The sequence below is a fragment of the Pygoscelis adeliae genome, unplaced genomic scaffold, assembly GCF_000699105.1.
Source record: "Pygoscelis adeliae isolate BGI_AS28 unplaced genomic scaffold, ASM69910v1 Scaffold122, whole genome shotgun sequence".
Lineage (NCBI taxonomy): Eukaryota > Metazoa > Chordata > Aves > Sphenisciformes > Spheniscidae > Pygoscelis > Pygoscelis adeliae.
In genome coordinates, this window is record NW_008824358.1 from 6206353 (window position 1) to 6231861 (window position 25509).

At 37.7% G+C, this 25509-nt stretch overlaps 1 protein-coding gene across 1 annotated transcript in view; it reads left to right on the top strand.

The window, feature by feature from the left end:
• The first annotated feature begins 7130 nt into the window (after positions 1-7130).
• Positions 7131-25509, top strand: part of PSME4 (proteasome (prosome, macropain) activator subunit 4) — a 62675-nt gene continuing 44296 nt past the window's right edge. Inside the window, 11 exon segments of the mRNA XM_009319610.1 lie at positions 7131-7265; positions 7816-7932; positions 12863-12907; positions 14250-14399; positions 15570-15633; positions 19042-19116; positions 19614-19736; positions 20209-20301; positions 21215-21480; positions 23066-23252; positions 23947-24036. Of these exon segments, the coding sequence (XP_009317885.1) occupies positions 7225-7265; positions 7816-7932; positions 12863-12907; positions 14250-14399; positions 15570-15633; positions 19042-19116; positions 19614-19736; positions 20209-20301; positions 21215-21480; positions 23066-23252; positions 23947-24036 (1251 nt within the window). The 5' untranslated portion in view covers positions 7131-7224.

The window sequence follows — 25509 nt, forward strand, 5'->3', positions numbered from 1 at the left end:
CGAGCGCGGACAGCCCCGCCGAGCTCCGCGGGCCGGGCCGGCCGGCTGCCCGCGCCTCCCCGTCGGTAGCTAGGCGTCAGTCCGTGTCTTACACAAGGCCCGCGGGTACTTCGACATCGGAAATGGGGACAAAGGTGGCTTCGTTTCCAAGAGCTCGCCTGTCTCTGAAACTTACCGCGTTTTACGAGTCAAGCGCTTGCGGGTTGGTTCGTTGTTGGTGGTTTTTTTAACGCATACTCGGCCACCTGTTTCACCTCTTGCCTTTTTAAGGAAGTTGTGCGAGATACCGTCTCCGTGTAACTTCTGCTGTAGGAACATGAAGTCTTTCTCAAGACAGGCTATTTGTTAGTTCAGTGCTAGCAGGATTAAATGCTGGCTTAATGCTGTGTAAACGCCGTTGGTGCCCTTGATATCTTGCCTGTACTGTGGCACGGTGTAGTTCATGCTGATGTTGGCTCTGCTGTGCGTGCTGGCAAGGTGTTTTTAATACAGAGAAAAACACAGTGGTTTCGTAGGTAGCACTGACGAGAACATCGGTTTCTCTTAGTGAATTTTACAAAGCATACTTAACCCTTTTTTCTTAATGGCCACTATTTTGGACCCTCTGGCACTGAAAATGGCATCATATGACAATGACTCCTCTAACTTCGATCCGTAAACCGTATTTCTGTGGATGTTTGTCATATTTTTTTGCTGAATGCTCTGTGTGCCTTCATAAATGGTGTTTCCTGTGCGCTAGAAATGATGAAACGTGCTTTTTGTACAATTTTGAGATCTTCACTTACAATTTTCCTCCTTACGTAAGTAATTTTTTTTACATTAATTGGGAATTTAGGATATATTTGGCAGTCAAATCTGTTGGATACGTACGTATTGAAATGTAAGTGTCTTTATATTTGCCAAGAGGCATTCTTGGATAGAATTACATTGATGGTTGCAAAATGACTCACATGTTTGCGTTATGTGACAGTTTGAACCCGCTTGGAACCAGTTCAATACTGTTTCCCTTCCCTCCCCCGGCCATCTGCTAGCTCATACTGGTTTCAGTGGTACCTGTTGCCTTTGTACCTGTGGCAGAACTTCATATACTAATCAAGTTGAAATAAACTGTAGCAGTTCTTACTCCGAGAAAGATCGGCATTAGCTAAATAGGGTAAATGTGGCACATAAGTCCTTTGAAAATGTGCAGGGTTGTATTAGAATCACCCTATTACTCACTCTGTAAACTGCAATTACTGTTACCAGTTTAGGCTTCAGGGCAGTGAATTCAGCCTATTGAGAATTGCTGCTATGCTACTTTATGAATCACAGAAAGGTCAGGAGGCTCTAATTTGTGGTTTTCCACCTACTCTGTGAAGTTTGAATTTACTGTGTGTGTTTGCAACTTGTCTGATGCCTGTTAGTCCCAAGATGTCTTTGTGGCATATTATATGCAGTAAGACTCCGAATATGTTTGGATGTAGGCAGGGAAGGAAACGGTGGGCTTGGTTTAAAAATAAGCTGGTGTACTTAGCTTGAGAGATGTTTTGCTTCTTAGTTTAACTTGACGAAGTAATTCCGTGGGGTGAAATACCTTAATAAAAGTTTAGGCCTAGATGAAACACTTCCAACCATACGGTGTTCTGATGTCATACCTAGGTCAAATTATAGGAGAATGACAATAAAATCGAAGTTTTGCTGTCTGTTGATAGCAGGTGATTAATCTCCAAATCAATTTATTACCTTTTTCCCTGCTGGCCAGCTATAACAAATAGCACATTTGTTTGATGGAAAAAAAACGCTCAGAATCTTCGTAATGGCATGATCGCTGCTTAGCTTTGTTGCAAATGCCTGAACTATAAAAGTCAGTATTCTCACAGTATTCTGTGAAATAATTTATAATTCAGAACCGTGGCTGACATGTCTTCAATCTACTTCTTGTACAGATACAAATGTTAATAGAGACATTGTAATATGTACGTACATATAAATGAGTAAAGGAAAAAATTGCGTGCAGATTACGTACTTGTATAGTTACACCTCCTCAGGTAGTCGCGACTTTTTATACAACCTGTATAAACCCTGTAGAGTCTGAAGAATGAGAGTGAAACTCAAATCTTTTTTTTTTTAATTAAAAACTTGAGTATCAGTTACTATTTCGTGATGACAGCTGAACCTGAGATCTTGTATTTCTTATACTCCCAACAGCTGAAAACATGACTTGCACATAGTTATCTTAAAGCAGCTGTTTCAGCTGTCTGATGTCAGGAACTGAGTAGGGGAAAAAAAGAGCGAAATGGGATTTTATCAGATATAATGTCTGTAAGCTGATTTGCATAATTTTATGCAAAATTTTCAGTGATGCGAACTGGTTCTTTGATTGGGATGCATGTGCGGAGTGTGGCGAGAGAACTTTCCTGTGAAGACAGAAATAGTGCAGTTACTTAAGTAACTTACAACTTAGTGGGACTTAGTATGCAAGTAAAACTGCTTGCCTCAAAGATTGGCATTTAAATCTGTAATCGTTACCCCAAGACTCCTCCGACTTTGGCTAGTAAAATCTGTATCTTATAAAATGCTAATCTGGTTGTGAAAGCAAAAGACTGAATCTCAGTTGTATGACTTGCTACAGTGCGTGTGGAAAAAGCAGGTTGCATCAAAACCATTTGCTTAAGTGGACTTGTGTCATGCTCTTTTATACTCTCTAGGTCAAAAATAGGCTGCTGTTTCAATTTTTCCCTCTTTCATGTTTTACATAGAAACTTTGTGTATAGATTTTTTAAATTTTTTTTTTTAGAACACAGCCTGTAAATGAGCATATTAGTCTAATATGAACATTTAATAGTTACTGTATGTGTAATTGACTCTGCAGCCTGGAAAACACACAAATGTCTTTCTGTGCTTTCTGCTTCAGTAGGCAAGGGTAGAGTTTTTGGAGCTGAGGGACACAGTTTCTGTCCTGACAATGTTATTTTATGTGCTTGTCAGGCTTATTACAAAATGACATTTAACTCTCTTGCTGTAAGGTGTGGAAAAACTGCAGCTCAACTGTTTTGAATTAGAATGACAGGACACGAAGTTACAGTGAGGATGAAAACATATCAGTGGGACTTTGCTTGAAGTATTTTAATCGCTGTTGTTTATAAATGTTGTGTTATATTTATTTCCCTCTCATCTTTATCAGAAAAATATAAGCTTTCCTTTTGGATGCATAAGGGATTTGTGTGTATACTGTATACAGGTACATGTGTGTTAAATAATCTTGTTGAGCGTGATTCATTGTTCTTCATATAATTTGTCAAAAACTGAGTTTTAGACCAATCATAATCCTGTCCTGTGTGTTAGAAAATGAAAATAGGTAGCTAGGAATTTAGGAGAGTGCTTTATTCAGCTTCATAAGTGAACGCAATTTTTAACTGTAGCAGAGCAGCCAACTTTCTAGGGCAATTTAGCATGTCCACTTGATATGATACAGTACATTTCCTAAAAATAGGTCTATTGTAATTGTGGAGGGAGAGATTGGATGCCTAATAGTTTTAGAATAGGGAATTGGCTTTTTGGTTCTCCCCCACCGCCGTCTCCAGAGATCCTGTACTCTGTGCAGAAACAATGGAACTGCAAACAGAATTTTCACTTCTAATCACGTTTCTTAGGTTGGGTGGGTTTTGTTGTTGGTTTTTTTTTTTCTTTCTCTCCATGTAGCTGAGCTCCAAATCGGAACCCAGTGGACCAGCACAATGAAGGACGATTTATTTATCCTTTTTGCAGTTGACTGGTAGAGTTTGAAAGCCCATAAAACCTTTGATGGTTTTCTTAAAGGAGGAATCAAAAGGGAAGTGGAATTCAGATTTCAAGAATCATCACAGTGTAGTATTACCTGCCTTCATATAAGTTTTATTTTTTGTTTTGCAGCAATTTAGTTCTAGAATTAATTTTTTTCCCCCAATAACCTGATTAGTAATTTTTTTTTATCCTGAAGAGCCACTGTTTATATGGTGAACACGCTTCTGTGTGATTAGCCCCTAGGCGTCCTTCAGGATTCATGAAGTTCTGCCTATATTCTTCTATTTAGTAGTGGCGATATTTCGTCCTTTGTGAGGGAATATTCCGAAAATGTTGCCGTTCCCTTCTGTTACATCTTGCTCATTTAATCTTGAGCAAAAGGTGATTAGCCCCTTTCTCGAAGTAATTAGTTTCTGTCATTGTCTTAATGCACAGCTGGATTAAGACAAGTAACTGATGGTTTTAAAATCTGCCTCCCCCCTTACATAAAGAAGCTGTAAATATGGGAACAATTTGGCATCTAGTTCTGCTTCTTGGGCATAGTGACATCTTTGTGTTCAGTATATTTCTGTGTACTTTACTCCTTCATCTTTTTCTTAATTAAACAGCGTTTTGTATAATAGAACTGCTGTTAGCGAATGTCAAGAAAGGTAACCAGCCAAACATTTTTTGTCATATATAGCAATGCTGACAGACGAATGGGATTTCTTACGTGTTGTTTCTTTGTAGTTAAAACTTATTTTTCAGGCTTCTGCAGTTTCTTTTTTTTTTACTCATATGTGAAGAAATTAAACCAGCATTCTTTGTTACTTTATGCCTAGTATTATGAGAGTGGAGAAGTATACACAAGCGTATATGACTGAAAGATAATGAATTGGAAGTTACTAAAGGTTAACCTTTATTTCAGAATGCTCTGTTCCACAGTGAAATGAGCCTTTGGTGTTGCTGTTTTCTTTCCCAGATGTGTACTGTCATGAAAAGTACAAACACTCTTGTAGGCAAACTCCTGTAAAGTTTGATCATTGCATCAAACACTGTCTTACCCTTTTATTAAACAGTAGGTGAAGACTAAGGGAAATGACTAAGTGGGAGTGATAGGACTGTGTGGCTGGTCATCTCTCTCATGGTCATGTAAAATGCCTCTGATTTGCCTGTTAAGTCTAGCAGGCTGTTTTCACGGCACGTGCTTTTCCTTTGAGAGTCTGGGAATAGCTCTTATGTCTGCTTACAAAATTTTTGTGTTGTCCTGATTGTTATCCCATTTATCTTGGAAAAGCTTCCAGACTTTCACATTGGGTTCTTCCCATACAGTGTATGAGCAATGCATGCTTTTAGAAGGTAAAATATTGCAATTAAGATAAGTATGATTAAGTTATATACTTCTGTTAGCCCTCACAAAATCAAGTGTCACTCACCTTTTTTCTGAGGATTCTTTCTGCATGTCCATTGCATTTCATGCATGTGAAAAGTATAGGTGTTCAACTGTTGATGGTGTAATTCTACAGGTAGGTAGTGTTTCTGGCCAATCCAGATAATTTAGGTTCCTGTGGTAGAAGAGTAGGTTATCCTGTATTTTGTTTGTTTCTGTATTTGAAATAAGTAAAACACATTGAAATGAGCATTAGTGAAAATACTGCCTGTCAAATGTAAAAATCCCCCCTTGAAATCAACGGGAAAAGGGAAGTGGAAAGAAGTGCTGTAGAGTTGGTTGTTGTTTTTTTTTTTTTCTCTGAAAACTGGTGATTATCGGTTTGCCAGAGCCCTGCAGCTGTTCCACTGTGTCTTCAAGGGAAACTGGAGGAAGGCTGAAAAAAAACTTATGAGGAAAGAGCAAGGGGACTTAGTATATGTATATTTAAGGAAACTAACTCTTTTTAGTCAGATTACTAGCTGTGGGTGATCCTGAAAGTTCAGAGATAATTTTGTTTTAAATTGAGGAACAGGGATGTGGGGAAGTAGGAAAAAAAGTGCTCCAGCAGTTGAGTCCAAATCCCGTGTGCTCGTGTCACTCGGTGAAGCGTGCTTCATGTAAGTGTGTTTTATTAAGGGATCTGAATTTTAGTTCTCAGGTAGTCAGTTCTCCCAATGGCAGTTCTGCGAGGAATAAAAGTTTACAGAGGAGCATGAAGCATTTGAAACTAAAACAGATATAATATTGAATTAAATTCCTCAGTGTCGCAGGAGTCAATTTCAGAAACCAAATTCAGGAGTCAAGACAGTTTTCGTTGTTACATCAGTAACTGCCAATGTTTGCCCCTTCAAAATTACCTAGCCTCTGTTACTTTCAAGTAGGAGTCCTTCAGGGATGTTTCCTTCCTAATCTTCTCATGTGGTGGTTCCAGTGTAGGATTCTGCAATGTGTGCTGCCCTGCCTACCAAATAAGCAGTGTGACATCTGGCATTCTTCACATTACCAGAACAAGCCTTGATGCTCCACTGGTGTATATTTAGCAACAAATCAATCCCACCTCTACTAAATCTTAAACAAAAACAATGAACAGGCTTCTCAAAAAATTGTTTTATAGAGGTTCGTATCTTGTATGCTTTGTCTAACTGCTACTTGGAGGACAGTGTATTTGTAAGGTTTCTTATGAATCTTTAAGAGTAGTCGGAGCAGTAATAAAAAGGCAAGCGTGTTTCCCAGGTGAGTAGAAATTTATAGTTGTGTGACACGTAAAATGCTGCACTAGAACCTTGTATAGGTTTTGCTGGTGCAGAATATCTTTTAAGGCTTTAAATGTATGTATTTTTTCAGTCTCAACCTGAAAACAGCAAGTACATCTTACAGAGTTAGTCCTAATGGATCTACACTTTCTTAAGATAGTAAATATAAGGGATAGCAGTGCAGTGTCTAAATCAATTATTCAGCCTTACTGGAAGCTATCAGATTTGGACTTGATACTTTTTTTATTATTAGCTTCTGGTTTGTGTCCTGTCTGAAAAGGATAGGGTATAATAAGGCTGCTTGTGACAGTTGTGTTGGGGCTGCTTTTGTTTTTTTTCTTTTTAAGAGAAATAAATACATGGGGATATGGAAATACTAAATTTAATCGCTAGTACCTTTTGAGCTGAGGTGAAAGAATATGAACCTTGTTTTTGTGGTATCTGGTGTGAGCGTGAAGTTACGGTATTTGTAGAATCTTAGAAGACTGTAAACTTTGGTCATTCTTTTTCTTTCTGTAGTTAGTTTCAGTTGTCAATCTTCCTTTGCTATATATCGTCAGGTTCTTATTTGTTGGACTTGTGAACCAGGTTTTAGTTTCGTTTCATTAAACAGCAAGTCAGATGGAGTCTGGCTCAGGTCTTAGATAAAATGGAAATGTTTAAAAATATTGCTGACTCATCTTGCGTTTTGTTTGTAGATACATCCGATTATATGGGAGAAAATTTAGCAGAGAAGATCATGTGCTTTTTATCAAGTTGTTGTATGAGTTGGTAACGATTCCAAAACTGGAGATCAGCATGATGCAAGGATTTGCACGCCTGTTGATAAACCTGTTAAAGTAAGTACAGATTTCTGCTGACTGCTGAAACTTTTGTCTCTAAGTTGATCGCCTCACTTGCTTAATGTTGTTATATACTTTAATGTAATAGTATGTCTATTACAGGTTACTTCACTTAATCTCCCCTGTACAGATGATGTCGGTTAAAAAGAGTTCTCGTTATGCGAACACCTTGCCCCTTTCAAAGCTTTAGGAGTGGTACTGAAAGTGAAAGAATGTCAGGTCTTTTCCCCTGTTAGGAAGAGAAAACATCTCGGAGAGCCAAGTGTTAAGGCTGAATCTCAAATAGGGAGAAGATGAAGACTGTCTCACAACTTGATGGTGTTTATTTCACTTAGTCAGACTTTTCCTGAGGATCTTGACAGCTTGCGTTCGTGCAGAAATGCTGCAAGTCGCTAGCTTTTTTCTTGCCTGACCTTCCTGCAGTTCGTGCCAAATGCTGAAGATAAGCATAATTCAGAGCAGTGATCTGGGGTATTCTGATATGCAGTGTGTCGATGTAAATGTTTAATCCTAAAGTGCTCATTGGTGTTTTTTTTTCTTCTATTAGGAAAAAAGAACTGCTTTCTAGGGATGATTTAGAGTTACCATGGAGACCACTTTATGAAATGCTGGAAAGGATATTGTACTCCAAAACAGAACATCTTGGATTAAATTGGTTTCCCAAGTAAGTTTGCATTTAAAACATTTGATAGGCTATAAGTACCTGTAATGCTTGAAAGTACTTTGAAATTTGCTTTTAATACCTGGCATTTGATACACAGTAAATATTTTGTTTATATTTTCATGAAGTATATTTCAGGAATTGCATGCAAGACTCTACTAAATCATGCATATCCTTCTGCCAGTGAGCTGTGTTTGTTATGATGTTCCTCTCTTTATGAATGTGATTGAGTTCATTTCTAAATATGCTGGAACAGGGGTCTTAACTTACTTTGGGATGATAACCCACAGTTTAACAGATGTAATGTTAAATTCTTAACAATATTTAGGTTCAATGTCTGCTGTTCAGTTACGTAACACAATAAGGGTTTGGGAAAATAAAAATGGTATTGTTCTTAAATATAGGTACTGTAAGCATTCCCAGTATCTGTAATCTAGGTGTAGATCAGTATGCATACAAAGAAAAGTGACGTGCCTTCTATAGGAAATACGTGTGTGTGTATGTATATATTTTCCAAGTGATGGTATGATGTGGTATGGACGAATCAATTTTTTTCCCAGTTAAGAATTTTAGAAATGTTCTACTGATTTTAAAAGTGAAAACTTGTTTTCTTTGCCTCCTTTACGCTGCCAATCCCTCCCCATCTGTCAAATTTGCAAAATTACATTTTTTCTAATAATTCCAATTAGAGAAGATCCTGCTCTATAAATTACAGATTACAAAACATGTTACATAGATAACTCATTATGTTTTTTTGAATTGAAACTTCATGTAAAGCAGTGCAGGTGAAAATACTTAATTGGCTTTAAAAAAAAAAGTTTTCTGTCCAGGGATATTGAAGTACTACCACTGCTTCCTTCTATTGAGTGGAAGATCCTATTGCTGATAAGTGACATGAACAGAAAATATACGTAGCCTTCGAACTTGTTACGGAGCATTTCATGCTGAATTTCTCTCGTGGCTGCGTAGCTGGAAAAATAATTTTGCTAATTGTACTGTTTTGGTAAATTGCATTATTTTGCTAACTGTAGATATTACTTGCCAGTGAAAACCCAAAAGAGCAGAGTCTTTTCTAGTTGGTTTATTTTATGCGTATGCCAGCACCTACTGAAACCACGTACTTTGCTCTGTGGGGATGTTGACTAGTCACTTTTCATTTACTGTGTGAGAAGCTAGCATAGTGGGGAGGAGACTTTTCCAAGCGGGAAAAGAAGGTTAAGCTGGGAGGAGGATATCAGTTGTGATGGTCTGTCTGGAACTTTCAGCTTTTATTAACTGTATTAGGTATCAGACACTCCATCTTAATATGCAGTGCGATTTGTTCTCATACGGTGTTTTTTCTTTTTTTAACATCAATTTTGAGGGCTATCTTTTTGGTGGAAGTCGAGATATTTTTAAAAACTGAGTTGATTTGATTTGTAGCTGTTAATTTAACTACTGTTTTAATTTTTTTTTTTTTTTTTTACATTCAGTTCATATCGACCAGGCTTGTCTTCACCTAAAACATTTGTGCTTAATGTATTACATAGGTGGTAAGAATGACTTTTTGTTTTGTTCAGCTCTGGCCGATGTTTAATCTTCTGCATGTCCTGTTAGATTGTAACACTTGTCACACAGGTGTAATTTTCTGCATAAATAATTGTATTGGAAAACCAATGTTAACATTACACCACTGTTTATGAGAATGTCGCACTGTATGTAAACCTTTCTAATTGGGGAACAAGATAGCGTGTGTGAAGTGGCTGATAAAGTGGCTATATGCTAACTAATTTAACCAGCATATATATTTCAAGGGTCAATTGAAAGATGAATTTTACATTTTAATAATTGCTGTGTCTGAACATAGACAAAATCCGTGTTGATGTAGGAGTGCATGTCACCGAGTAAGTGTACCTTACTATTAAAAACGATGAAATCATGGAAAGTGCTTTAGCAGTGAGGTAATAGGTTCTGGAAAATACACCCAGCAACAACCTTGTGGCTGTGAAGCCTGAAACAAAGTGTCTCTATCAGAAGAGTTTACGGTGAATTTTTGCAGGGAAAACCATATCGGGAATTTTGGTGTATATATAAATTCAGAAAACTGGTATAAGCAGAGGTGGAATTGCAGAGGTTTTTGCTTTGGTTGGGTTTTTTTTGGGAAGAAATTTTTAGTTGTACTAATCCAATGAGAGATTGATATTTGGCTCACTGTAGTTAGAAATTTGTGAACCTGTAGCTGGTTGTTCTTTTCATTGTCTTAATTTAAGCTCTTGTAATGGAGTGTCCGCTGCAGGGCTAGAATTTCACCTAAGGCCTGAATCTGTCCTGAAAAACTGAAAATGGTGCTTTTACTGCTTTTCAATAATGTAAGAGTCAACAGTGTCAGTTTATATGTTAATTGTTTTAACTGAAACATGTTTCTCTTTGAAAATGCAGGGGAGAAAAAAAACAGATTTACAAATTAATATGGTCATGTCCTTTCCAAAAGAAGAAAATAATCATGTGGTGGCAAAATGATGACTAGTGATAGGGGTTGATAGTATTGTTGGGTGTTTTTTAATATATCCATGTGGCAAGACATAATAATAATAAGCTAATAATACTTCAGGTAATAAGGAGGAACTAAAAGCAAAGAAAACTGAATGGGATGAGACATTTTCCTTTATCTCACTAAATAAGCTGTTGTTTCAGTAATTAATAGGAGATACCTTCCAGTGTAAGTGGCTTCATTATCTCTCGAGTACAACGGTTTTAATACCTTATCTAAATGGTCAGCATTAAATACCTGAGCAAGGATAAGAGTACAAACTACAGTAGGCTGATCCACTCCGGTGTGGTTTATGTATATAGTTGTTTGCTGTTGTGCTCTATTAATCCATGGCTAGGTTTAGTGGTAGAGTAGCATACAGAAATTTGCGAGTGCGGTAACTGCAGATATTTCTGAGCAGTTCTGCCATAACAGGTATGCAGAAGGTCTAACCAAAAGTGGAACAGAAGCCACTGCTAAAAAGCTTGAGAGAGTTTGTTCAAAGTGATAATGAAAACAGTAACCAGCAGCCTCTTGTTCTCCCCAGCTGCATCATCCTCTCCTTTTCTAACTAGTAGTCATCAAATGGGAACCTCGCAAGATGTCTTCTGTAGTTTAACGATGTCTTCTGTAGTTTAACTGTGTCTTGGATGGAAGTTTCCTTATGTACAAAATGGTCTGCTGTTGTGTTTTTCTTTCTAGCTTCCATTCTAAATTTGTGATCAGAAGACAGGAGGAGACATCCCTTCCAATCTTTGTCCTTTGCTCTCTTCCACTAACAAATGCTGAGATTTGACTGGAAACTTGTGAATTTGAAAGTCTTGTTGGTCTCTGGCATCAGCGTGTCTTAAAATTCCTCTGTCCTTCAGGTTCTCCTCAGTAATAGTTTACTTCAGTGGAGTGTGGTAGTGTGGAGTTAGCTTTTTCACTTGTTTTGTCACACAAACACTTTTCATGTTTATCTTTAATGCTCATAAGGAATGCTGCTGGTTCATGCTTTATCTACTCTTGGAACAACTGTTATCTCTTTCCTAACTCTTTCAAGAACAGTATTCACTTTAACCCAGAATCTTTATGAGCCTTGTGCAGAGTTTGATCTTACTTTTGCTTAATGAATCGTTGGCCATTCCTCTTCAAATTTTAGAAGCTGTCAGTCAGCTCAAAATTTTCATTCTGGGAGAGGTCATGGATTTACTTTGTCACTGTTGCATAAAATGTACAGAATTTTGCATCTTAGAGAGCACTGCTTGAACTGAAGTAGTGGTATGAGGGCTGGGTGGGCTTTTGCTGGCTTGCAGTGAATGTTGAGGTGTTGAAGGGAAATAGTGGTTTATCCGTTTCATATTTCTCCTGGCTGGTATGGGATCAGTTTATTTTGTGTAGGACTAGAGAGAGTGTGTGCATGCTCAGTATTTGTGTGTCCCAATTAATTGACCTAAACTGATCTTTGATAAAACTCTAAAGATGATACATTCGCATCATCTTTTTCTGATCAAAATAGCTTTCCTGTATGGTAGCTTTTGGTGATGAACTAAAGGATGCCATTTTTCTATTAAGAGCACAGAAAGTACATCTAAAAAACGTAGGAAGTTCTTCTGCCAGAACTTTTTTTTTCATTCAGGGAATGTTTTTTGGTAAAAGTGCGATTTAGTCTTGAGCTTATCTTGTAATAAACAGAAGATTTGAAGAACATGACAATTTACTACCTTTATGGTTCTATTGATCGATTACTCTCCTCCCCCTCCCTGTTATTCTCTGAGTGTATTCTGAGGTTTAGTCATTTTAAGTGGTTTGATGGCATCCTGTGACAATTCATGTTAAAATGATTTCTCAAATAAGTTTTCTTGCTATGGATGAAAACACTTTTAAAATCAGCTGTTAATTGTGAGGGAAGCTAATGAAATAACCACTGATTTGCAGACAGTTCACTTCTCTTTCTTAGAACCACTGGACAAAAACCAAAACCAGATTGAAAAGGACAGATGTGGTATTTGGAGTCTAATAATAACAACTTTTTGAAGTCTATTGCCTTTATTTATCTTACAAATATTTATGAAGTCCATAAATCCATTTTTTTCTGTTTGTGTTTTCAAGTTCCCCTAAGAAGTTACCTTGCTCTGCTGGTCATTCATGGATAAAATGCAGGATATTACTTATAATAAACGATAATAATTCTTCACTTAAACGCAGTAAATACTAGAGTGGTATATGAAAAGTAGAACCAGGAGTTTAGCAGAGCAATTTTAATCGTTATGATTAGGTCTATGTAGAAGGCGATTAGCTACTGCATGTTCACAGAAGACATCTAATTGCATCAACATTATCTTAAGCTCTTGAGGGAAAAATGAGCAAATGGTTGTTTACTTTATGGTGTCATCGAAATTTGGTAATACACTATCCCTAAAGTTTCCTTTCCTGTTTCAGTTCTGTAGAAAGTGTTCTGAAAACACTCGTGAAGAGCTGCAGACCGTAAGTGTTTGTTGGTGTTTTTTTTAAAGCCTGTATCTTTAATATTACTTTAAGAGGGGGAAGAAAAGTGTTTAAAAAACAACCAACCAACAAAAACCCTCACAAAACCCCCAAAAAAACAAAAACCCAACCCTACTAGACATTCCTTGGCTGATTTTGTCCCAGCTCATCTAAGAAGCTTGGGGTGGAAGGTAGAGACTTTTCTGTTTTACTGCATTATGAATGATCAACACCTCAGGCTCATAGGTTGCTTAAAATGAAAACAAAATGACAAGCATGTTCTGTGGTATAATATTTAAACGAAGTGTAAGTGTTTGTTTTTCTTTTTAAAGCCTTGTTTGAAAATCTGTTAATAGTTAGTTAAGCTAGGATATCACTAGCTAAGGCCACCATTGCTTTTGATCCTTTGTACTCTTTTAGGTTCACTGTGAATGTGTGTGCCTGAACCAGTCTTGCTCTCTGCACTAATTGACTTTGTTAGCAGCTGAAGATACTGCAAAGATGCAGAGAACAGTCTTGTTCTCTTTTATTTACCCTTCATATGGCCATTTGTAGTTATCGTCTGCTTTCATGGGAGCAGTTGTTTCGCATACTGATGTTACTCCATGGAGCGTTCCTATAGGAGATGCTGTTCTAAACACATACTGTTAGTGTGAGGAACTTAAGGATAAAGCAACCTTACACTTTTGCCAAATACATGTGGTTTTGTAGCTAAATAAAACCCCTTAGTTTTCAACGTTGATTTTTCTGGTATCTGTTATGAATATAAAAGTCACTGAAGCAGAGTATTTTAAAAATGAAAATGTGATACTTGTCTCTTGAAACTTAAGGTTGCGACAGTGATAACATTACTTCCAATTGGCCCCATATCAACTGCAATAATTACATTGTATAAATAGTTGTATCTGGTATGCATTTTAAATACTGCATTGCATGGATATTTAGTTTCTTTTAAAAGAAATTCTTGTAGTGTTCCGATAAATGTTCCTCATGCCTTAAGTAATCTTTTTTAATATTGCATCAAATGTGAATAGTAGTTGTTTGGTTTTGACCAGCCTTCACACTGAAATGGGTTTGCATTGTACAGAATCTTTTCTGGTTCAACAAGACAAAGAATCTTACATTTGTGGTCTTAAAATGATGCACCATGACGTCCTTCATCTTAACTTTGTGTTTTGTGAAGGTTAAATGGAGTTGAGGGCGGCTTATCTATTGCCCCTGGGTACACGGTCTTTAAAACTAAGATTTTATGACAAATTAATAGATAGCTTTAAATATGTTTTAAAAAGACCCAAACTTTAAAGCCAAGCCTGCACATGTTCAGTGGTTTCCTTGTTTTCAGGTATTTCCCAGAAGATGCCACTGCGGAGATGCTGGATGAATGGAGGCCTTTAATGTGTCCGTTTGATGTTACCATGCAAAAGGCTATTACCTACTTTGAACTATTTCTACCTACTACCCTTCCTCCTGAACTTCACCAGAAAGGTTTCAAGTAAGTGTAATTGAATGTCTGTTGGTATAGTATCCTGTTGCAAATGCAAGCGATTATCTTTTACAGGATGACTTGAAGTCAATCAGCAAAATGAATGGTGGCTTTTAACAGCATTTTTGGAAGGAGTTCAAGACAAATTCTGTCAGCGTTCTTCTTTTGTAAAAGTTATCTGAGGGAATCTTAGTACCTCTTCTCTAATGATTCTCCCTTCTCTAGAGTAAGGTATACAGTATACAACAAAGCAAACTAAATTGAATTAAATGGATTTTAATTCTGAAGGAATAGTCCCACGAGTTAACATCATTAACCATAGCACAGCTTTAAGTCCTACCTTCTATTTAATTTGGGGTAGCTTCTGATGAGTCCTTCACGTAGGTTAAAGTACAGCTGTTACTACAAATTTGGGATTGTGAGGTAGAGGTCTTCAGTTCACTGTCAAGATGTGGAAGTGTGAGACGGAAGACTGCTATAGGAAATGAGTTTGAGAATTAAAGGAGAAACGTTTGCAGGACGGGACAGTATCTGGATCATCTTTAAGGTAGAACTATTGAACTTTGAAACATAAGCCAGTGATGTTTAGTGCATGTAGAGATTACTTAGGCTGGTTAGGTTAAAAGTATATTTGTGATACAGGGTTAGTGAAAACTTCAAGGAAGGAAGTGAATATAGTTGATAAAGGTGAATTTAAGTTAGGGATTGGTGTGGAGAGTTTGCATCCTTGGCTTCAGACGAATTCAGAATAGAAGCTAATGACACTTGCAACCATCGGTCCATAAGGACAGATTTTAGATTTTAAGGTAGAGAGAAATGAAGTGTGATTTATTTTCATCTGTTTTACTTGTGTTGGGATGGCAATACGTAATGAAATGGCGAAGCTGAAGTAGATAAGGAAACTCCTGGAGAAACACTTGTATGAAAAGAGGGGATCAGAAAAGAGTAAGAGTAGGAGAGGTAAAGAAGCAAGGACTGAAACTCTGGATCCGTTTGGGGGTAGGGAGGATGCTGTGGGAGACAAAGTGATGCAAGTACGTCCATGTTGATCCCTGTTCTTGTTGAATGAGTTGAGGGGCAGGTGAGTTCCTGTCACCACCTGGCTAAGTGAGGGATAAATATCCAGTGAGGGAGCTGCTTTCACAACATCAAAATAATTTTTATTCTGTTCTCTTGCAGGCTTTGGTTTGATGAATTTATAGGCCTTTGGGTGTCAGTTCAGAATCTTCCTCAATGGGAAGGGGTAAGTATTTACTTTTCACCTACACTAGGAGAAATCCATTTAAATGTTCCTACAGTGTGCTTGCAAGGCATCGAAGTCAAACAGTGATATAATGGATTTTTTTTTTTTCCCTTCTGCCTTAGCTGGTACAAGAAAGCAGAGATGACAATTTTGTGATTGTTAGCAAGCAGTTACTGGCTGAGTAAATGAGTCTGCACTTGTGCTTGGTGAACATTGTTTAATGGCTAGCTCAGGCAGCTTTTCTTTCCAGCCTTGGGAATGCTGGCACTTTCCAGACTGCCTGCTAATGCTTACAATGATGCAAAGTGCTATTGTGATGTGTATAAATTATAATTCTGTAAAGTCCCATCTTTTATATCTTAACACATCTTTCATGATTCCTAATTTTGAGTAGTAATGCTTTGCCTTGACTGCAATGAGTTGTTATCTGTATTTTAGGTACTGTGCCTTTATTTTAGGTACAGTAAAGAACCTGTACTCCCCTTGGCCAAAAATACCATTGGGCTGTACCTTTCAAGGAAAATAGTCTACCATGTACCTGTCTGCCTTTTTTGTGTGTGTCTCATATGACTAGATACAAACTTGGGAAATAAAATAAAATCTCATCCTTGAGACACCACCACCAGCAGCTTAGGTGCTATTGGTGTCAGCTGACTTGTGCCTGGGCTTTACTGCAGTGAAACTCGGCATATTACCAGCTTTCTTCCATACTCGGTATGAACATAAGCTCATTGACCATCTGGCTTCTTTTTGCTAATCTCCTGCCTGTATACACAAGGAGGACTTCTCAGTGTCTTTGGAGAAAGCTGATTTCCAAAACGCTGTGGGATGCTACCTTTGTAGTACATTCCGTTTCTGGCAATTTGTGAAAAGGCTTGTGCGTAGGTCTTTCTGGTTTGAGTTGTATTTCATTACAAATAAAGGAAGGCAGTCTTTGTTCCAGCAGTTGGCAGTTGTCCAGATTTGAACAGGGGTAATTGCCAAAGTTTTATTTGAGATTATCTGTAGATGCTTTTTCATCTTTCTGATGGCTATCCAAAAAATCACAGTTCTGTCTACTCTTCCTGACAGAAAGATGACAGCCTGCACTTTAATATCATGATTTGGTTTGTTTCTGTCAAACAGTCTAACAAATAATCATCAACCCTCTTTCCTAAGTTACCTCTGATATTTTTTCCCTCGTCCACTGTATTCTGACAGTTTGCTCAGAAGGCCCAAACAATTTTATGTTTTCCCCAAAGCTTTCACTTCTTATTTCCTTTGCTGTCTTGTCCGCTTCTTAGGGGCAGGCTTGTTCATTTCTTCAAGCTTGGATACAGGTAACTAGACATATGGGTTCTGACTATGCAATCCAATTTAAGCCTCTGTACACTACAAGCTTTTTCTCAGCTTGCTTTGGCAAGAGTTAGACTAGCTGTTTGAAGAGGAGCTATAGAATCAATTGCCTTTGTGCATGGTAAGGGTTTTTTTTTTCAGTGGGTATTTCCTGGTATCAAACAGAAAAGGTAGATCATTTAAGAAAATGTAACACTTGTCTTCAGGCTGTGTCAGATGTGACTGTCCTGAATTGAATTAGTGGTTTTTCCAAAGCTATCATGTCCTTCAGACTGAGAGGTAAACTGTTCTTCTGTGAATATCTGTCTCTGAATTAGGCAGGATTATTTAAGGCCCTTCCTTTTGGCTTCACCATAGCTTCAAGATACTGATAGAAGCATCAAGGCTCTTGGAGACCTGATAGGTATTTCCCTATTTGGACAAGCTTATAAAAGGAGTGTTGAGGGATTATGTGCTTTCTCATGATCAGGATATGAGTGAGACTTCATCCCCTTTTTTGTTTAGTCCTGATAACTCTCTTTCCTGAGGACATCTTTCAGTTCTCTTTTGGATTCATGAGACTCTCTTCTGGCGATGGAGTATCTAATTCTTCATAGATAGTCATCCCATGATGACTGCCATCCCATCTGACAGCTAATGCCTGTGACCTTTATGAGCCTTTACGTATACCTTTATACATGTATAAACCAGAGCTTACAAACATGACAGCCATCAGCACAGACAAGCGCACTTTAAGTAGGATGGATCCTGCAGAAGCTAAATAGTCCTTCAAGATGTGTTGGTTGAATTTTCTTCAGTGCCTGTATATAGATGCTGTATTAGGCCAGTATCCACATTCAGCTCATGTGAGATAACTTTACTGGTGAGGAAGCACCATGAGATGAACTGACAATCATAAGCGCTTGTTAAGCTGCTCCAGCTCAGAGTTCCCATGGAATGTGTGCATGGCGTGTCACTTTCTGATCAAAGTTATCAAGAACCAGGACGATGTATCGGCAGCCAAAGTGGATAGCTCAGCGCCCTTTCCCTTGCCAGAAAGTGGTTTGCCTTTAGATACCTATTTATTCTCTTCCCAAACCTCTTATCTTCTACAGAGCCTGTCTTTCTCATTCTTGCACAGAAGAGGATTCCTGGTGTGTTTTTTGGTAGGGTCTCATTCTTCAGAATGTTCCTTAGGACACTTTCCAGTAACCAATCCAAATAGTCCTCTGTGCAAAGGCTATGAAAGTAGATAGCAGGTTTCTGTTAGAGAAGTCAGTGAAATCACCAAGCTAGAGCCTGTTCTGTTACAAGATTTCTGCTTTGCTTAAGCTGTGTTGTGGGTGTGCTGGGAAATCTCTCTTCTAACTGTCACCTGGAGTTTGTTCCAAACCTTCGCTGCAGAGATGAATAGTCTGCTATGCCCAGTTGATAAAATGGTGGTAGCATTTGAAGGACTCTGAAGCTTGGTACAGGTGTCTCTCTATAAGCTACTACCAGGAGTCTTCTGCTGTGTGGAAGCTGTTCAGAAAGGGGAAAAAGCTCAAAACTGCTCAAAAGGGGAAAAGATATTTCTTAGCAAAAGCTAAAGTCTTTGACATCACATAGGTTGAGTGTAAGTTTGTCTGTTGCTCATCTACTGTTCTTCAGAGTTTTTCTAACAATAAATGGTTGAGAATTAAAACGATAGTGAATGCATTCTGCCTTTCATGTTAATTCGCAGAGCATGGGGAAAGGGAGAGTGTGTGTATACCTTCTAAAAGTACTATTAGTATGCCTTTACATTTTAAAAAAAAAATTTGAAGAGTTAGGGGTGTATATTCTGACAGGCTGCATCTCCCGGAACTTAGATCACAATTACCTGCTTTGTAAGTGCTCACATGAGTAACGAGTTGGGCTCTTGAAAGCAGGATTTCAGCTGCATTATGAAATATGGTATTGGTGGCTTCTGATAGAGTGAAATCTCCCTTTACAAGTGCTTTAGTGCCATGGGTAGCTTTTATCTCGCATTTGTAAAGTAGATTGAGGGGGTTGTGCATCTTTTATTATAAATAAACTCTAATGAATATTTCCTTCTTTTATGGTTGTTTTCAGCATCTAGTAAATCTTTTTGCTCGCTTGGCCACTGACAACATTGGGTACATAGACTGGGATCCGTATGTGCCAAAGGTAGTATTTCTTGTTTTATGAAATTATTTTGTTTACTTTGAGATAAGTCTTCGGTGTTACTATGTTAAGAATAATTCATATTCCCTGTATGGGTTTTATGCTGCAGTGGCCCAGTTTTTCAAATGAGGTGCGTTCATTTGAAGACCTAAGTTTAACTTTGAAAATTTGAGCCATCCTTTTGTGACAGACAGCATCGGAAATTGTTACTGTTATCACCTGACTGCAAACCAAACCAAAGCAACAACGTACCTTACTATACAAGTACTGTCTGATTGTATAACTAATCCCATGTTCTTGTGGAAATGGCCCTTAAAGATATTCTTTTGCTAAATAGTATGTATGACCTTTGAATCTTTCAGCTTATGAATTTCTCTTTTTAAAGATGTTCGTAGCAGTTATATTGTTAAAAAAAAAAAAAAAACGAAACCACCAAACACCTTTTGATTAGAAAATTAATTTATGCTGGGTTTTTATGTTTTTTCTTTTCTTTTTTTCAGATTTTTACCAGAATTTTGAGGAGTTTAAATCTTCCGGTGGGAAGCAATCAAGTTGTTGTTCCAAGATTCTTAACAAATGCTTATGATGTAGGACATGCGGTAATGTGGATCACAGCCATGATGGTTAGTAACTTTTTCATAAAGTGAAACAAAAACTAATGCAAAGCCTTAAGCAAGTATGTATTTAAAATTAATGTTTGTTCTGTTTAGTTCACTGTAGGAGCGTGGTTTTAGGCTTTTGCCCAAGGTTTGTTTTTGAAGTACATTGTTTCACTGTCAGTTTGGAATGTGGATGGAAAGGTTTGTTTCACAGCGGCTGTCTGTGGCATTCTGGAAATGAAACAAGTGCCACTACGAATACACGCTTAGGACCTGCTGCACAACTGGATGACTCGAACCTCATTAGATCAGATGGAGACAACTTGTTACTTAGTGCTGATCTGAGGGTGGGGAAGGGAGAGAATTTGCACATGTGACTTGATGCTTGGAGGTATTGCTGTGGTAAGTGAGAGTGCTCACTTGTACCTCGTACTACTGTGTTACCTGTTCATTTTAACTTATTCCATGTAATAAAATTCTGGTTTATTTTTTACAGGGTGGACCAAGTAAATTAGTGCAGAAGCACTTGTCTGGATTGTTCAATAGCATTGCCTCTTTTTACCATCCTTCAAATAATGGGCGCTGGCTGGTGAGTTTTTTGCGTGTCGACAGTAACTTTGGCTGTCATTTCAATGGTCAAACCTGTCAAATCAAACATGTTGGTAGATGCACTATGTGCTCTGACAACCAGATTGTCTTTTGGTTGTATAACATTCTGAGGCTTTAATTTGCAAGATATGTGATTATACTGTCATTCAAATCATACTTTTATTCTGATGTCAGGACCACAGCTAATGGGAGTATTCTTCAAACATCTAACCGAGTGCAGTTTAGAAGTCCAGAACTAGACATCTAATTCATATATAGCTAGGAAAAAGAAGTCAGCACTTTAGAGGGGATATACAGTATGAGTATTACTTGTGTGACATAGCTTTCATATTACTGACCTACTGTCTCCAAGTTGGCAAAATTTAGTTTTGATTAACCAAAGCAAAAAATATTTTTAATGCCTATCTAGTGTGATAGATAAAAGCATAACTTTTTGATGGTGTAGCTAGTGGAGTCTTCTGCTAGAGAATGTAAGAACCTCCCTGTGATAGCTGGTAGAGAGTACAGATTAAATTAGCAAGACTGGTCAAAGCAATGCCAAAGGAGCTGACTTGTTCTAGAATGGGATATTTGTTTACATGTGAATGTGCAGAGAATGGTCTCAAAGATGTCCCAATTACTGGTAAGTAATCTTGGTTCTTGACTATATCCTTTGTATGTATTTTTCATGATTTTTTAAATCATAAGGTATAGTGCTGGCAGCATAATTGTTAATATCTTGGGAACTGAATTTTAATGATAAATTGTGACATTGTATTTTAGAGCTTTTCTGAGTTTTCTTTTATTGTAGTGTAATTTCAAGATATTGCCTTATTAATTGTCTGTTGTATACTTAGCAGCTCAGATTCTGCTACTGCCAAGTAATTGAATAGCATTTCTTGTATATTCAACAGAACAAACTAATGAAACTGCTTCAGAGGTTACCCAGTGGTGTTGTCAGAAGGCTGCATCGTGAGCGCTACAAGAAAATGACTTGGTTAACTCCTGTGCCTGATAGTCATAAACTTACTGATCAGGATGTTACAGACTTTGTAGAATGCATTATTCAACCCGTTCTTCTGGCTATGTTTAGTAAAACTGGAAGCCTGGAGGCTGCACAAGCCCTGCAGAACCTTGCACTGATGCGTCCTGAATTAGTAATTCCACCTGTACTCGAGAAGTAAGTTCTGCAGAAACATTACAACTTCCCTGTTCCCTTCCCAACAAATAAATATATAAAGCAGTCGTATGAAACGATAAGCAATTTCCTTGCTGCGAATGAATGCTTGCAGTGAGAGGAGCTGCTAATACACACCCCGAGCAATCACCCGGGTCAGGATAGGGAGTGAGGGAGGACTTTGTTTTTTGTTTTATTTGTTTTGTTTTTTTTAAACAGCTGGCAAATGGAATAGTTCTAGGAGCTGTTCATAGCTTGTGCAATATAGGGTAGTTCGCAGGTGGTTTGTATCTCTGTTAGCATTTTGTATCAGATAGTGGGTGGATCAGTTGAAAAAAAAAAAAAAAAGACTTTGTACCCTTTGTTCATGAGCCACCTTGTACTTTCTCACTAGTGTTCAATTGGGCCAAATAGAAATGATGGTATTGCGTTTGTGTAGTGATGAGCGTTATGTTTTATATGTCTGTTTTGTGTCAAGAGTATGTTACAGTTACAGATTGTTTAAAATTACTTCCGACTTCATAAGGAAATCACTAAAGTACGTGCCCATGTAAAATACTTAGTTTGTACTATTACTAATGCCTCGGTGCCTCAAATTCCAGAAAAAAAATGTATCTCTTTCCTGCCCCAATGAAAAGCTTTCCCTCCGATGCAGTCTTTTGTACTTTAACAACTCATATTGTAAAAACAGTGGAGAAATGAGTTTATCCTGAAGAGCCCTTCCTGAGTTCCATGCCTTCCTGACTCAGCTGTTTGTAAAAACTTGATAAATCTGCTAAATTATCAATCTTGATAAATGGTTATATGAAAACCATTTCAAGCATAACAGTTCTGAGGACAGCAATGGGCGCCCGTATTGGGCATGACTACTTTTCTGTTTTGAGAGCAGACCGAATGTCTGCTCAGTAGTTCAAACTATCACCGGTATGTTTGCCTTGGCTGCAGTTCCGAATTCATTTTGTTGAGTAGATGTAGGTCCTTTGTGCTTTGGATGACGTAGGGCAAGGGTAGCTCTATGACTCTTGTTTGAACTGTAGGTTGTTGATAACAGTAGGAAGTGTTACGCAGTTTGCTAAAAAGTACGTAGTGTAAAAAAAGGTTTAAAAATCACAGTAACTTAACAGTTTTTTATAAAAAAGATACGGACTTTAATGTAACATTAAGTAATATATCCCTTATCTATTTAGAGGCAGTCAAGGCAAGTTTTCATGCTTGCCACAAGAACCTTACACTTTTAAGTACACAGCTTGCATTAGCTTAAAGTTCAAACATGAAAATCATCATAGCTTTGACTCTAGGAGCCCATACAATTATTAATTCCTATGCTGCAACTGCTAACAAATTATTTAATCCTGAATTTGTTGTGAATGGGACCGATCAAATGAAAGGAACATTTTCTGATAGAGCAATGTTAAGTCCATTGGGAAAAGATTAGAAAAAAATTTTGGAATCGTTGATCAGCTTGAATTTTTCTTGCAGAAATTTTGTACCCTTTCTGTAGAAAATAACATGTGCAATCCACTTTCATTTTCTTTGAAGACTTTAGAAACGTTATTGTTCCTAATACGACTGCTCTTAAACTTTATAGAACATATCCTGCACTTGAGACATTGACAGAACCTCATCAGCTCACAGCTACTTTAAGCTGTGTAATTGGAGTAGCTCGTAGTCTGGTGTCTGGGGGGAAGTGGTTTCCTGAAGGTCCAACACACATGCTACCTCTACTGATGAGAGCATTGCCTGGGGTGGATCCAAATGACTTCAGCAAATGCATGGTGAGTGTATAAATCTTGCCTTTTTTTAGAAGGTAGTTAGCCAACTAGTTCACTCCGAAAGCTATTTTTTTTTTATATTTGTATGAAAGCAAGTAACTCACGTTTCAAGAAGTTCTTAGCCTGATTTTGTTCCTGCACAATTTTACTTGTAAAAAGTTAATATTACAAGCCTCTAACTTATATAAAGCTTTTGGCTTGTCGGACAATGCCAAGTGAATCTTGAGATTCAGATTGTGATAAGCATTGTACTGACTTTTTGGGCAGCTCTAAAAAAGAAGATAAAATAGATGTTCCAAAGCTCCTAGCAAATATTCCTGGTCTTTTAAGATCAATAGGAAGACCTTTATCACTAAGTTTTCATTAAATTAGGCCCTAAAAGCTCACATCTTCAGGAATTCATATTAACTGTCTATTCAAACAATGTAAACTTTATAGGGTTTTTGTAACTTTAAAGTTCAGCACAAAATAAGTGTTACTTTACTCAGAAAATTGAGGGGGGTTTGCACAGTACCGATTGGTAAGTTTTATATATGAAATCAGAGATAACTATTGAAGTTTTTGGGTGGGAGAATTAGGCTCTGGAATTTTTTTTAGTGTAATGGTTTGCTTTAGCTCCAATACCTTAATTGCAAAAGCTTTTTAATGTGTAGAATACAGTAACGCTTATTAAAGAGCTGTTTGCAACTCTCAACAGATTACATTCCAGTTCATTGCAACGTTTTCTACTTTGGTGCCTTTAGTAGATTGTTCATCTGTATTGCAAGAAAGAGATGATCTTTCAGAGGTAAGAGTGCTGTGCAGTTATGAAAACAAAACTATAACCTAGTTTCCAATTTAATTTCTAGCAATGTAATGATCTCTTCAGAACTGTAACAGGTTTGCTACTCTCTTTTTGCATACGTAAAACCACATTAAACAAAAATGCAACAAAAAAACTAAGATGTGGATCATGTTTGCTTCCTGTCAGTGTGGTAGAGCTGACAGCAGCATGCAGACTGGCCATGTATTAGCATTGCTTCTTAGTGATAGGTTGTTGTACAGATAACGTTAAATTCAAACAGTTTAATATTTTTATGTCAATTTACACTACACAGGGCCTTGTGCAGCTAATTTGACCCTGAGCTTGCCCTGCTTTGAGTAGGAGGTTGGACTATGTGGTCTCCAGAGGTCCCTCGCCATCTAAATTTTTCTGAGTCTAATAAAATAGCAGCTTTGTTACCATTAAATTTTTGAAACTTCTTGTCACCATAAAACATTAAGGTAACAATAAAGAAAAATAGAAAAAAGCAGATGACTACAGTGGTGTTGTAAGATGTATATACGTCATTTCTAGTTCAAAACTAGTCCAGTGAGGTAAAAGGTAACTAATCGGTCGTCTGGGAGACTCTGGAAGTATTTTGGTCTCCTGTTGTTGAAAACTTTGTGTGTTTAAAAAAAAAAAACAAAAACAAACAAACCAGAAAACTATTTATTTTTCAAAACACTAATGCGCTCTAACTTTTCAGGGCTGTTTTCCTCCTATGGGAAATAATTTCAAAACATTTGCACCTCTTTAAAGTGTTCCTACAGTCATGCTTCTCTTATCTGATTAAGATTCTATTGCTTTCTCCTCAGATGCTTGTTAATCTCTTCCAATCAAGAGATAGTAACATCATTAGACAGTGAGCCTCATCTGCCCCTTCTGTGTTTTATCCTTTGCTGCCCCTTTGTTATTAGACATGGTCACCTCACCTGTTTGCTGCTTTGGAGTGCTGTTTGTATTCATCTCTAGATTTAGAGCTCCTTGCACTCCATTTCTCCAGCATTGTTCGAATACTTTGTCCTTTTCTTTTCCACATAGCAAAAAAATACAGGAAAGAATGGGAAATAATTCTTCTGTTTCTCTGCTTATCACTAGGCTTTTGATTTTGCTTTTGATACAGCAGTTCAAGCACAGATAGTGAAGCTGTATCTGGCATATTGCAAGTGAGGCAGCAGCAGTAGTGTCCGCTATGGTAGTTGCAACTGCGGCAGCAGCAGTAGTGTCCGCTATGGTAGTTGCAACTGCCATGTAAAACGTCTCATCCACTGCTAGAAGACTCTTCTTGTAGCTCTGAGAACAGCTAGTAGCTACAGATTGCACAGATTTTGAATGCTCAGCTACTGGAAGAAGGTTAATTTCGTTGCCCCAGAGCTGCAGCACTCAAAAATTAACAGAGGAGTTGTATGCTGAACGTTAAATATAAGTATGTCAGCAGAGCCAGGGCTGCCACCACAG